Below are 15,010 nucleotides of genomic sequence, written 5' to 3'. Positions count from 1 at the left end.
ATCCGAGTTGCTGTAAGCCACCGTGCTGTCAAACAAAGGAGTAAAGATGGCTTCTCTTCAACTCCCCCCTCCCACTCGATCACACTACAGAATAAACTTTCTTAGACAGACTACAAAGAGACAACAGATCGTTATATGAAGATGGAGGGACGGCAGGGATGATACAGACCCGATGACGGAATGACGCAACTACACAAGGACGTTACCCGGAGCCTTTTTAATGGGTTGCGACTAGTTCCTATCCGGTAGAAGGACCATGTCCTTTACAGGGATAGGAAATAGCTTGCTCAGTGTGTGTGAGCTATTTTCTATCCAGAAAAATTACCTTTTGCCCCCTAGTGGTCAGGTCCTATACAGGGATAGGAACTATCCAACTCATGTAAAGGGAGCTAGTTTCTATCCCTGTAAAGGACCCTTTGCTCAATTGTGGCCAGGTCCTGTTAAAGGATAGGAACTAGTTACCATCCAGCTTAAGGACCCTTATCTCTCCAGTTCACACAGGTCCCCTACAGGGATAGGAACTAGACAGTTCATAGTAAGAAATCTAGTTTCCATCCAGCTAAAGAACTTTTATACCTTCAGCTCACACAGGTCCTTATACAACCAAGAGACAATTATACCTCCAGCTCACACAGGTCCCTTACAGGGATAGGAACTAGACGGTTCATAGTGAGAAATCTAGTTTCCATCCAGCTAAAGGACTCTTATACCTTCAGCTAACAATGGCCCTTTACAAGGATAACAATCCCTAGTTCCTATACTAGAAAGGGACTCATATCTCCAGCTCACGCAGGTCCCTTACAGGGATAGGAACTAGACAGTTCATGGTAAGAAATCTAGTTTCCATCTAGCTAAAGGACTTTTATACCATCAGGTAACAATGGTCCTTTACAAGGATAACAATCCCTAGTTCTCATACTGCAAAGGGACTCATATCACCAGCTCACAGGTCTTTTACAGGGATAGGAACTAGACGGTTCAGTGAGAAATCTAGTTTCCATCCAGTTAAAGGACTTTTATACCAAGGATAACAATCCCTAGTTCTTATACTGCAAAGGGACTCATATCTCTTGCTCACACAGGTCCCTTACAGGGATAGAAACTAGATGGTTTATGGTGAGAAATCTAGTTTCTATCCAGCTAAAGGACTTTCATACCTCCAGCTCACACAGGTCCCTTACAGGAATAGGAACTAGACAGTTCATAGTGAGAAATCTTGTTTCCATGGTCTTGCCCATAGATATTCCAAATAGTTGTTGTGTTAATGGGTACCCATGTGTCCTTTTTATGACTCCAATTGTCTTCCATCTGTCCTGGATTCCCACCCTAATCATCTGAGCAGAAGAAAGACACAGCCAATGGAGCCTTTCTTGGATATTTTCCCCTGTTTATGGCGGTCCGACGAACACAACTGAGCTGTTCCCACTACCTTTGCACTTGTCCGCTGCACAATACGGAGGGCAACAGCTTATCCCTAACTAAGTCTAGTTTCAAGTGTAACTGCAGCAGATTTTACAAGCCATTTGATATCATTTACACATTACTCAACTCGTAAATGGGTGATCTAGAAAGGATACTACTGAAATACGGCAGCGATATATTTCCATATAGCAATTTGCAAACAGCTCCCGTTTTTATTCCAGTAAACAAAGGACACAAAAATCCTTCCCGCCCACAAATTACCGCAGAGTTTGCGAACTTGCGTTGTCATGGCGTTCTGAGCGGAAGTGCGAGTAATCGGATGGGTTGTTCCTGAGCATGCGCTCTATAGCGCTTTAGCCGCCATTTTGTATGTAACTGTCTTTAGTGGTATACGCTAACGAGCGTTTAGATAATTTTCTTTTTTTTTTTTGTGGAGTTGTGGTCATACGAGTATTCCTGCTCATTTTAACTGCAAGACAGCATGGCAGAAGGTCAGATTCCTCAGGAGTTGGGCGCAATTACTGAAACTGAGAAAAAGAAGTTAAACGAGCTGCGGGTCGTAGACTTGAAGGCCGAACTGAAAAGGCGGAACTTGGACACCGGTGGCAACAAGAGTGCTTTGATCGAGAAACTACGAAAGGTGATACACTAGCGCAGGGTTAACGAGATTTTTTTTTCTGGCCGTTCATTTACTGCTTTACACTCCTTTGCAACCAAGTATCACTAATTGTGTGTTTTGCAAGTCAACCATTCGAAAAGATTGCGCTGCTTTCATATTTTTTCTTGTAAATATCATCTGCTTGTACTGCAAAGGAAGTTGTTACTTGGCTGCACTGCAATGAAGTAGATGTTAAAATCTGTGGAATTACTGGCAGGCGTAATGGGGGTTACTGTGTGAGAAGATCAAGTTGAGAGGATTGCTACTTTTCTGGTAAAATATGTATAGATACGTGTATTTTTGCATTTAAGTACAGCCCTGCTAAACAATAACTAGTATTCATATAGCACCTTTCTCCCAGTGGGACTCAAAGGAGCATTTGGGGTGAATTCTGCAAAATTCCCAACCCTATGTGTTTGCAGGGTGAATACCATGAAAACTTAACTTAAATGGGCCATGCTCGTTTCCACCCCACTTTGTACATGCCATCTTTAATGCATGGTAGAAGGTGCAACTGTCCCTTATACTCATCATGATCCAGGTGGTGGTCTAAAAGGCAGTCTATGTGCTTGATGCTGCAAAGTGCCCATGCGTTATGCAAACTTACAATTTGACATGAAAAGAGAATTCACTCCATTGTACTGGAAGGCTGGGTCTCTTTAAGAGATATGTGCACCAAACTCTGCTAAAGAGTACCTTATTTGCTCGATTATAAGACGACCCCCCAAAATCTGAATATTAATTTAGGAAAAAAAGAAAAAGCCTGAGTATAATATTGAGAAAAATATTTTGTTTTTATTTCCTTTTTTTTTTTCAACCAGCCCCCCCAGTTATGTGCATTTCACAGAGCACTCTGCCTCCAGAAATGCCTTATGCCCCCCATTTAACACTCCCTCCCCCTCCCTTCTCCAAACTCACCGGAGCCTCTGAGTGCATAGTCCGGGTAGCGTGTAGAGCTCTACACGCTGCCCGGACTAAGCACCGGGCAGCATGTAGCGCGCTACGTGATTCGTGTACACAACTTCCGCTCCAGTCGGGAGGAGGTACGGCGAGCAGCGGGGGTTGCCTCCGTTCATGGCGCAGACCTTCCCCGGCTGTCAGAGTTCCCCGGCCGCCTCACAACCGGGGAAGGTCTGCGCGATGGACACACACAACCCCCGCTGCTAGCCGCACCTCCTCCCGGCTGCAGCGCAAGTTGTGTACACGAATCGCACAGAGCTCTACACGCTGCCCGGACTAAGCACCGGGGCCTCAGAAGTACCGGGGGGTGGGGTGGGGAACAGGAGGATCCAGGTCCCCTGCATCGCTGCGGGGGATCTGGATCTTAGTCTCATAGTCAGACCTAGTCGAGGTCTGATTATAAGACGACCCGGATTATAAAATGAGTGGTATTTTTCAGAGCATTTGCTCTGAAAAAAACCTCGTCTTATAATCGAGCAAATACGATAAGTCCCTTGGAAAGAAAAAAGACATTTTTAAACATGGGTATATAATACAGTGCAGTAATGTAGGTTAGCAAAATAAACTTTCCTTTGGTTCCAGTAACATTTCTTGTAAATGCAGACCATTGTGGTTGCTCATATATATATTTTGGGTGACCTCCATGCACAATCACCCCCCTGAGCTGATTCTTTATGGCAGTGCTGTGAAGTCCCGTGCTGCATAGACTCATGTGTTAGTGTCCAATTCATTAATTACCAATGCACCATTGTATTGTCTACCACAGTGTGATAAGGGGTGTCGATTGGTTTAGCCACGATGACCGAGCAAGTATACATGCAAATTGTAAATATGCACCTTCTGGAAAATGTTATATGATGGAAAACCTAGAACTTTTTTTTTTTTTTAAATCGGCACAATATTTTCTTTTAGCAGTAATACAATTTAGTTGGAGTTTCACCAACCATATAGTTCAGCGCTATGGAATTTGATGGCGCTATATAAAACAATAAATAATAATGATAGTTACACCTTTAAAACATGGCCCTTCCCTGATCCAGGGGCTGTTAAAGTCATATTCACAACATGAATACCTGGATGTACTGTTTACAAAAACATTTAAAGGAAAAGTACTAACCATCTGTTATTGTACGAGTAGTTCATTAGTGTGCAATTATGTTTCTTGATTTCAGTATTTACTAAAATATTAAAGTATTTAAGTTTATGCAGATGTCCGTGTACTACTGTTTTGGAATATGAGTCTGTGGGTCTCCAGACCCTTGTGAGAGTTCTGGGCAGGTACTGCATTCAACCATGCAAATCAATGAAGCCCAGCTGTCTAATCACATGATTTGATAGGGTATATCGAATTGACTGGATTTAGAGATGTCCCAAAAATAGGACATAAGCACAGACTGACCAGATGTCCAAAGGCCAAAAAAAAATACACAGCTCTCAAAGGCTGGTTTGCCTCTTATATGATTTGACAAACCCATGTTTTGATGTGACGTGTTCCAGGAGCGGTAAATTCATACCTAAAGTACAAAGTATATGGGGGGAAAAAACCACACACAAAAATACCACCGCAAATTTTGACAGGTTGGTGGGAAAATTAGTGCATGGAAAGGGTTTTCAAACATATATGGTTTGCTCTGAAAAATACACCTCGTCTTCTAGGTCATCTTATAATCATATCTGAAATAGAGCTCTGACTACAAGACTAAGATCCAGATCACCTGCAGCGCTGCAGGTGACCTGGATCCTACTCTGACAGCCGGTGAATGTGTGCGCGCAACCTCTGCCGCTGCCCAACACTTCCGCTAGGGCTTCTATGACGGAGCGACGGGTCATATCTGGGAGGCAGGTTGACAAAAGGAAATAAAAGCAAGAAATGCATTTTTCTAAATCATAGTTTTTATTAAATTTGAAAAAAGTTTACATGTAAATTAATATTATTACGCATGTGTGTATAATATATAGTTTTTCAGTTTTATTAATTATAGATTACACCGTTGATGCACCACTAATGCAGTAGTTGCATTTCACTTGCAATTCTATCGGAATTTACAAATGTGAGAAGGTGCTCATCACTGTTAGCTGTCTTTTAAAGACTGGTAATTAAGACGCACATGCAAACATTTTCAAATTTGCTTGCAGATTGTTTAAAATTACTTTTTTTTTTTTCTTTCTTTCTTTGTTCCACAGGCGATAGTGGAAGAGGGTGGAAATCCAGATGAAATCCACTTAGCATCAGAAACTTGCAGTAGGAAGACACCTAAGAGAAGTGGCAGAGGTATGTGTGATTTTAAGTATAAAAAAAAATAGGGATGCACTGATAGGGAAAATTCAGGATTCACTTGGCTGAAACCGAAAATGTCCCCCACCATTCAAAAGAAAAATAAAACCACACTTTTAATAAAAAATCTTGCAAGTAAGTAACACACCAAAATTGGAAAAAAAAAATCCATAACTATTAATGATTAACATTCACACTCCTACCATGCCCAGGCAACCAGTACATGCTGAAACCTGTGTATGCCTGGGAATGATAGGAATGTGATTGCTGTTAGCAATCATATATTTAATATAGCATTCGCACTCCTATCATGTACAAGCAACCAAAACATGCTGAAACCTGGCTATCTGCCCCTTGTGTATTGATGCTGCCAGCACTATGGGATCTGCACATCACTTACAGACTCTCTGTGCCATGCTACCACCAACTTATACATCCATGCTATCACACACACATTCATTCATTCACAGATACTCATTAATTCCCTCAATCACGCATTCTCATTCATTCCCTCAATCGCGCATACTACGCTGGGTTCCTGCTTCCCCCAGGCGGAACAAGAGATGCTGCTTGTGCAATATGTGCAAGCAACGCACAGGTAAGCAGCAGGGCCCCTGCGGGTGATTTATTATTTGCATTTTGTGTCCAATTTTGGTGTTACTTTTAATAAAAATGGTTAACACTAAAATAAATATAAATATATATGAGAGAGAAATTTTGCCCTTTTTGCGGCATGTCGGTCCAGCGATTATTCTCTTTTCCTGTGAATAGTGTAACCATGTAAGCTGTATATTGTTTTTTCAAGGAGAGATAGAGCTTTCTTTTGATACCATAGTTAGATGATTAGCTGAACATTTATAATGAGAAGTTTAGTAAAAACTAGGGAACATTTTTTTTATTTTTTTTTCCCTCTGAATCTTCACAAAATTAGGTAAAGTGATGGGAAATCCCCTCCAAGCTTATCAATTCAGGTGTCCTGATTTCAGAAATACCTAATTTATAGAGATTTTCAATACTTTCCCAGCACTTATAGGGAACATACTATAAGGTGTATTATATGTGTTGCATTTTTATGCTTAAGGTTTTTTTTTTTTGTATTGTATAAAAGTCCTCTTAGGGACCTTTTGAACATGTTATTAATGCCAGTGATGTCACAATGACACTTGTGACATCACTTTATTGTTTTGTTTTTTATATTTATTGTATTAGTGAAATATATATATATATATATATATATATATATATATATATTTTTAAATCGCTAACCTGTTTTTTATTTTTTATTTTTTTATTTCTCAGTTTCGTTTCTTAGCATGGGAGGAGGGTGAGAAAATGTTTTTTTTTCTCCAAACGACCCCCCCCGCCCACGCCGATCACGCTGTGATCTCTGTTCAAGTCCCCACAGATTGGACAGCAGAAAGCTGGTGATGCTGGGTTCTGCTGTCCGGGGAGGAGTCCAGACTGTTAAACGACAGCCTGATCTCCCGTGCAGCAGCAGGGATGTGTCCCTGCTGTTGCAAGAAGGGCAGGACGTACCGGTACATCCATAGGGGACTGAAGGGGTTAAGATAAATGCTTGTTTATACGAACCCCATTCTATAACAAGGACTTATGTGTTTGTATATACTTCTCCTCTCTCAAACCAATACTGCCAATTGATATGCGTGGAGAATAATCCGTTCTGCGTTGTATATTAATGATAAATGTAATACCCTTGTTACCGCCTCCAAGAACTAACAAAAACCCGTATCCCCTTTTCCAGATAATATATATATGTCTAGTTCTACTAAGGTTTTCTACCTGATATTACAATAAAACAGCCGACCCAAGATTCTTACCAGAGAGAGACCTTTAATTAGAATCTGCCCATATTAACCCCTTAATGACAACTGTTTTACTCATACATTTTGGGACATTTTTCTGCAGGAGGAGCTCGAGAGTCTGGAAAGACCCCCTGTGAACACATTCATTTTACTATTGTTGACGCCAACTTGTGAGTGGCGACAACGTATTTTTACATGATGGCGCTTGCTAAGCTGTTTTAACCTGCCTCCCCCGAGATCTTTGATCGGTGCGGCAACTGCCGTTTTTCTTGTGGGGAGGGCTTTCCTCCCCGCATTCACGGTCAGCCTCACTTGTGCAAAGCCACCGATCGCAGCGGAAACGCTGCAATCTCTGCCAAAATACAGCAGCAGTGATATGATGGTTGATTTTATCAGGCTTAATGCAGGGCTTGACAAATTTGTTGTGAATCTAGGCGCCAGGTAAAAAAGTTAGGAGCCAGGATTTTTTTAAACTAACAGTTGGTCAGGAGGGATCCGATCATCATCAGCCCACTTACTAAACTCACAGCGTTTGACCTGGAAGCACCCTGGACTTTCAGGTCAGTGCTGTTTGTTTTTTTTTTTAAATTAATTTTTTTTCATTTTTTTAACTCTTTCGATGCTGATGTTCCATTGGAGCACAGCATTGACAGATATTTAGTCCCCACAAGCTTGTGGGGACAAATGTTAACCCCTGCCATGCCACGAATGTGTCATACACAATTGTGGCATTGATGGGGTTAACGCTGCACTGTCGCTCTCATGGAGTGATCAGGCAGCAGGGGGTGTTGGGGCTGGTCTCCACAGTCATGGCCAGACCAAATAACCCTCTCACCCTGTCCCTGAAGCTGCCTCTTGGCAGCTGGGAAGCAATTGCTGGTCTATAGACCAGCCACTGCAGGGGGGAGTCTATGATGACTGCTGTAGGCTTCTATGCCTACAGGAATCATCAAAGGGCTTGTGGGGGCTTGTTTTTTTGCTGTTGCTGGTCTGCCTGGGCTTCCAGGCAGACCACCGGCAGCAGAGCCCCTTACAAAACGGGAGTTAACCCCTAAAACGCTGCGATCGCGGCATTGAAGGGGTTAACGCTGCACTGTCGCTCTCAGGGAGCGATCAGGCACCGGGGGGGGGGTTGGTTCTGGTATCCACACTCATGTGGAGACAGAAGAACCCTCTCCCCTGTCCCTGAAGCTGGGACTCAATTGCTGGTCTATGGACCAGCCATTGCAGAGGGAGTCTCTTTGATGACTGCTGTAGGCTTCCATACCTACAGGAGTCATCAAAGGGCTTGTGGGGGCTCGTTTTTGCTGTTGCTGGGCTTCCAGGCAGACCACCAGCAGCAAAGCCCCCAAAATGGGAATTAAGGGGTTAACGCTGCGCTGTCGCTCCCATGGAGCGATCAGGCAGCTGGGGGTGTTGGGTCAGGTCCCCAGACTTGTGTGGGGACCCAATCAACAAACAAACCCCTTCCCTGAGGCTGCCTGTGGCAGCTGAAAACACGAGTGCTGCTTTTCCAGCAACCGCGTTAACAGCCTACAGGATCAGTCCGTGGGAGTGATCTCAGGCTCGGGGGCGGGCTCGGAGTGGCTGTGCTGTCTGCCCAGACTTCTGGGCACACAATAGCAGCGCCCCCGTGTGGTAACTCAGCCTCTTACATCCACAATTTTTTCTGGATGTAAGAGGCTGACAAAACCTAGGCGCCAGGACAAAATTCTGTCGCCATGGTGACCTGGCGCCTGGGATTTGTCGAGCCCTGGCTTAATGTATATAAAGGAGAAAGGACTAGCACTCTGATGGACAATAGTCATGAATGGTAAATAAGGGTCGATTAGTAATTGAAGTAAATTTGTTGCAACCCATCTACAAATTTTGGTTCTCGTGAGTTTAGATCCTCTGTCTCCTCTATTCCAAATTGAGGTCCCCAAACTGAATCCTGATATTAAATCAGTACCCAGATCCCTTTTTTCTTTCTCTCTAAAACTAAGCCCTTGCGTAGCATCCCAGAATAGGTTAATATGTGCTTGAAACACCTTTTTAAACCATTCTTCCATTATTTCTGGGCAGCTCTCTGGTAAATTGAATGAAGAAAAATTAATGGTAATGTTACATAAGACACAACCGTTTATGCGACTGTTTGAGTTGGTTGTATGAATAATCCATGCTCTGGCCAGAGGGTGGTTGTTGGACAGTCCTGTGAATTAATATTTTTTTGAGTCTACTATAGTATGCATTTCACTGTGATGTGGGTTGCATGTCACAGAACCATCCTGGGTAAATGTAAAATTTATTTCCAGCAGCATCTTTATTCTTGCTTCCTTTGTGGTATTGGCCTAAAATGTACTATTACTCTTATGCACATCGCTCCCTCCTGGATAGCGCGAAACTGCAAATTTAGAGGGAAGGTTAGTTAGCCTTAGGCATTGAAATACAACACTGTACCACTATCTATCCCCCTTTAGCCCTAACCACTGTATGCTTATCCTTAAATGTAACTTCTGGCGATTGCCCCTTTACTCTTAAAGTTACTCTGATTTCTTCTGAACTTCTTTCCTACTTTTTATACCTATCTACTATAATACCTCATCTCTAACCAAAATACCAGCAAAGCCTGCTATCCTGTGTCCATCCTGATAAAATGAAGAACCATCAATATACCAACATTCATTACTGCAGTCAAAGGGTTGTTGCACCGTTCTAAAAACTGCATGCTGCAAATTTGTTCCTAATATCTGCCATGCACGTGGTTTACCTTCTATAGCCAGTCCGCCTGCAAGAACACTAGTGTTCTTTAAGTAGCATCCCTTTTATGTTCTCTGACACCAAAGCAGTAGTCCATCTAGCTAACATTTTACTTTTTACATCACTATCTTTCCATTTGCCAACGACACAATAGGGGTATGGTGGCTTGCTATAACAACAGTTTGTGTTAAACTCCAAAAACCATTACTAATATCAACCACAGAAAACACTTTCATGTCTGGAGTTATCTTACCAATAATTTCTGGTATAGGCCAAAACAAAAATCCAAATTCCACGTGTAAAGTGTAAAAGGTATAAATAATAAAATTAAATACTCCCCAAGATAGCAGCCTCCAAAAAACACTCTTCTTCAAGATGCTCAGAAATACAATACGGCGACAATGGAGCGCATATACATAGGGAGAAACAAAAACAACACCAATAGTGTAATATGTACACAAAATTAAAAATAAAAAAGGCGTGTATGATTCGCGTACATAACTTCCGCTGCAGCCGGGAGGAGGTGCAGTTAGCGGGGGTTGTCTGTGTCCATTGCGCATCAGGGCACAAACGGGACCATGCGCGTTATAGATTCCAAACGTGAAATTTTCACATTTTGCTTTAGTAGACCTATGTTTCATTTGGGGCTGCTTAGCACCCCCTAATTATAAATACCCCCATAAAAGTATATATTTCTGTAAAGCAGACAACCCATAGTATCTCATCAAGAGCATTTGGACAATTTTCATGCAACCATTTGGCCGCCAATCACTGCCAAAATCAGCCGTTGCTCTAATTTCGTGCACTTTTTTCACCAACACTTCTGTGTTTCTGAGGATTTTTGGCACAGGGTATGTGTTACGGCCTAAAGTGTACAGCCGCCTCTCCTGATTACGGAAATACCCCACATGCCTAGTTTTTTTGTGGTTTTCTGGACGTTACAGGGCATAAGTTGTAACGTGCTGGCAAACTGGATCACGGTGTGTGCTAAGCCAATGCTATCTATGAAGCAGCTTAGCAGTCCCCCAGGAGAACATGTTCCCATAAAAGTATACATTTTTGGAAAGCGGTCTACCAGAGTATTTCACCAGTAGCATTTGGACAATTTTCATGCAATTTTCAAGTCAGCCGTTGCTCTAATTTCATGCACTTTTTTCACCAACACTTCTGTGTTGCTGCGTATTTGTGGCACAGGGTATGTGTTATGGCAGAGAAATCCAGCCTAAAGTGTTCAGCCGCCTCTCCTGATTACAGAAATACCCCACATGCCTAGTTTTTTGTGGTTTTCTGGACATTAGAGGGCACCCACCAACTAAACCCACATTTTTTTTTTTTTTTTAGTAGTTTTTTTTTTTTTAAGATCGTGGGGAGTAAAGGGTTAATTTAGGGTTGGCCAGGTATTTGGGTGGTTATGTACTGATTTTAATTTTTTTGTTTTTTTTTTTAACTGCAGCTCTGCACGAGAGAGAGAGAGAGAGAGAGAGAATCTGCAGTAACGGTCACACGATCGCTGTTATTACCCATCACAGCGATCGTGTGGCACTGGGGGACTGCCCTGGGTGTGGGGCAGTCCCCCAGGGCTAATAACAGACCGGAGGGAATGCCTGATCGCACGATCGGGCATAGATCTGCAACAGTTTACCACGGTAACTGTTACAGCTCCCTCATCGGAGCTATCGGGTAGCCCAGCAGGCTCTAGGCAGACCCTGCAGGGGATACCCTGCACTCCTGAGTAGTTCCGGGTGACGTCACCCGGAAGGGAAAGCGCAATCGGCCATTTCCAGCTGTAACAGAGTGACAGACTCCTGGGCAGACAACAGCAGCAGCAGCCACTCCGAGCCCGCCCCCGAGCCTGAGATCACTCCCACGGAGTGATCCTGTAGGCTGAAAACGCAGTTGCAGGAAAACCAGCAATCGTGTTTTCAGCTGCCACAGGCAACTTTAGGGAAGGGGATTGTGTGTTGATTGGGTCCCCACAGAAGTGTGGGGACCTGACCCAACACCCCCCAGCTGCCTGATCGCTCCATGAGAGCGACAGTGCAGCGTTAACCCCTTCAATGCCGCATGTGGCATATGTGGGAGGCAGCGTGGCATGTCTGGGAGGCAGCGTGGCAAGCCTGGGCTCAAAGGTGCATAAATTGGGGGGGGCTGGTTGGGAAATAAAGCCAAGAAATGCATTTTATCAAAGTTTTTTTTTTTTATTCTGCTGTTTGTATTTAACGTCATTTGTTAAATTATTTTAAATAAATGAAAAATTTCGGCCAGCTAATCGATTATGAAAATAATCGTTAGTTGCAGCCCTAAATGTAATTTAACTCCAATATCTGTATATTGGATATGAATTCCCTTTCTTGTCTTGAATTTGTTTTCTTTTTGTATATGTCGATCTAAATTAACAAAAAGAACACATTTAGTTATTGACCTGATGGTGGAAATGGGCACCTTCAATGCCTTTTTAAAAAAAAAAAAAAAAATTATAGCCAATTTTGTGAAGCTCAACAACCGTTTGCTGTACGTCACAGCCATATCCTTTGGTCTTACCCATTATGATGAACCAATCACAACCCATGTGTACTAAAAATGTAAAATATCAATGGGAATATACTTCAAATTTATTAATTTTTCTCATATGAATCCATAGGGGTGCCATTAATTGTGCCACATATATATTAAAATTATATATATATATATATATATATATATATATATATATATATATATATATATATGTATATATAAACCCTGTGTTGTCATTGCAATTGCTTGATATCCATGAGAACAGCATATTTTTTTCAGAAAATAACATTCTTTACTCATATGTATGTATATGCATGATTGTATGTACGCGCATGTATATATGTGGGTGTAGATGACTTAAACACTAACCTTGTTTTAGAGCACTATTCTCACTGGAATTGATGCTAGTTCTTATTTGTTGTTGCTTAAATAAAGCTCTGTTATAATACTTTAACGTTTCTCAATTAGCACGAAAGCTGGAAGATGAAGGGACTGAAGATAATGGTGTGGAGGATGATTCTGGAGATAACCAGGTAAGAAAAAAAATATAGAAATATTACAGTTTGAGTGTTGCACACTTAGTAAATCTACTGTGATTTCCATAAGGCTAATTATGGATAGACACATGCTGCTTGATGGGACAATTGTATTCATAGTCATCAGAATAACTGAGGGTTAGTTGGATAGGTGGGGAACTTTGGGCTTAATAGTTCTCACTCACTTTAGCTATTAAAATTCTGTGGATGAAGTAGGAATGGTTAGGTGTTACTTTAGCTAGTGGGGATCCTAAAGAGCTGTGATTTTAGGTACCCATACAAATTATATATATATATTTTTCGGGATAAGACAGGCTTCCCTTTGATACCGTTATTTTGATCATATCTAATTTACTATAAGAAGAATATAAAGAATATGGTGAAAAATTAAAGCACTTTTCTGTCAGAAATCGCTGTGGAAGAGCATTCAAATGTGTGTGTGTGTGTGTGTGTGTGCGCGCATACCATATTAGCCCGATTTTTAAAGGCTGCACTTCCCCCTCCTAATTTTAAGTATTTAAAGTGGGGGTGCGGCCTATAATTGGGGTTTTGCACATTTCGTATCACCCAACTACCAGGACACGCAGTTCCGGGCAGGTGCTTTTTTTTTTTTTTTTTTTAATTTAGCCCTGCCGCGGGCAAGCAGCAGGGTTAGGATTCAGGTCGCCCACAGCGTTGCAGAGGACTTGCATCCTCCTCTTTGGCAGCCGGTGGACGTTTGCGCGATGCACACAGACAACCTCTGCTGCTGCCCACCCCTTCTGGCGGGGCTTCTATGAATCAGCCAGTCACATGGCAGCAACTCAATGCATTTAGGCATGTAGACATGGTCAAGACAACTTGCTGAGGTTCAAACTGAGCATCAGAATGAGGGGGGGTTTGAGTTCCTTTTGAGCGTGGCGTGGTTGTTGGTGCCAGACGGGCTGTTCTGAGTCAGAAACTGCTGATCTACTGGGATTTTCACGCACAACCACAACTCTAGGGTTTACAGAGAATGGTCCAAAAAAGAGAAAATATCCAGTGAGCGGCAGTTGTGTTGGCAGACTGGTTCAAGATGACAGAAAGGCAACAGTAACTCAAATAACCAATTATTACAGCCAAGGTATGCAGAGTCCCATCTCTGAACGTACATAATATAAATGAGATTTTGCTTATATGAATTGGCCAAAGCATAATTAAGCTCACCTACCACCCGCACACTCTCAATAGGGTGAGAACCTACTCTCAACTCCTGGTAGGCTTCATTTTACATATTTATAGGACTGCAACAAGTAATCGATAAAATCGCTAATAATCGATAATGAAAATCGTTGTCAGATTTTCATTATCGATTAGTCGAGCCGATTTTTCTCGATTATAGAAAGGTTTTTTCAGAGCAAATGCTGTGAAAAACTCCTCTCCTTATATAATCCGACCTCAAACAGAGATCGGATTATAACACTAGAATCCAGATCCCTGCAACGCTGCAGGAGACCTGGATTCCCCTCACTGTCAGCCGGTGGGTGTCCGTGCGATGCGCACAGACAACTTCCGTCTCTCCCCTCCACTTCTGCTGGGGCTTCCACGATGCAGCGCCAGCATCACATGATGTGGAAGCCCTAGCGGAAGTGAAGGGGAGTAACGGAGGCTGTCTGTGCGCATCGTGCTGACCCCCACCCGCTGACAGAGAATCGAGGTCTCCTGCAGAGGATCATCCTCTCTGTCAGCTGATTGGTGTCTGTGCAGACAGCCTCCGTTACTCCCCTTCACTTCCGGTGTGAAATTGCCTGTCAGCAACGGAGGTTCACAAAACACCAGGGAGTCGGGTAGAGAGGCAGAGTGGTGTATGGGAGGGGGGGAGGAGGCAGAGTGGTGTATGGGAGCCACCCTCCCATACGCCACTTTGACTTCTCCCACCATTACACCACCACTGCAGAGTGGTGTATGGGAGGGGGGAGGAGGCAGAGTGGTGTATGGGAGGGGGGAGGAGGCAGAGTGGTGTATGGGAGGGGGGAGGAGAGGCAGAGTAGTGTACGGGAGGAGGGGGGAGGAGAGGCAGTGTGGTGTACGGGAGGAGGGGGGAGGAGAGGCAGAGTGGTGT

General features: G+C 43.0%; 1 protein-coding gene across 1 annotated transcript in view; it reads left to right on the top strand.

Moving 5' to 3' along the window:
* Positions 1–1,776: 1,776 nt before the first annotated feature.
* Positions 1,777–15,010, top strand: part of LOC128491243 (scaffold attachment factor B2-like) — a 61,758-nt gene continuing 48,524 nt past the window's right edge. Inside the window, exons 1-3 of the mRNA XM_053463521.1 lie at positions 1,777–2,062; positions 5,225–5,312; positions 12,863–12,927. Of these exons, the coding sequence (XP_053319496.1) occupies positions 1,904–2,062; positions 5,225–5,312; positions 12,863–12,927 (312 nt within the window). The 5' untranslated portion in view covers positions 1,777–1,903. The remainder of the gene's footprint in view (positions 2,063–5,224; positions 5,313–12,862; positions 12,928–15,010) is intronic.

Source organism: Spea bombifrons, chromosome 1, assembly GCF_027358695.1.
Source record: "Spea bombifrons isolate aSpeBom1 chromosome 1, aSpeBom1.2.pri, whole genome shotgun sequence".
NCBI classification, from domain to species: domain Eukaryota; kingdom Metazoa; phylum Chordata; class Amphibia; order Anura; family Pelobatidae; genus Spea; species Spea bombifrons.
This window is presented reverse-complemented; position numbering and strand designations above follow the sequence as displayed.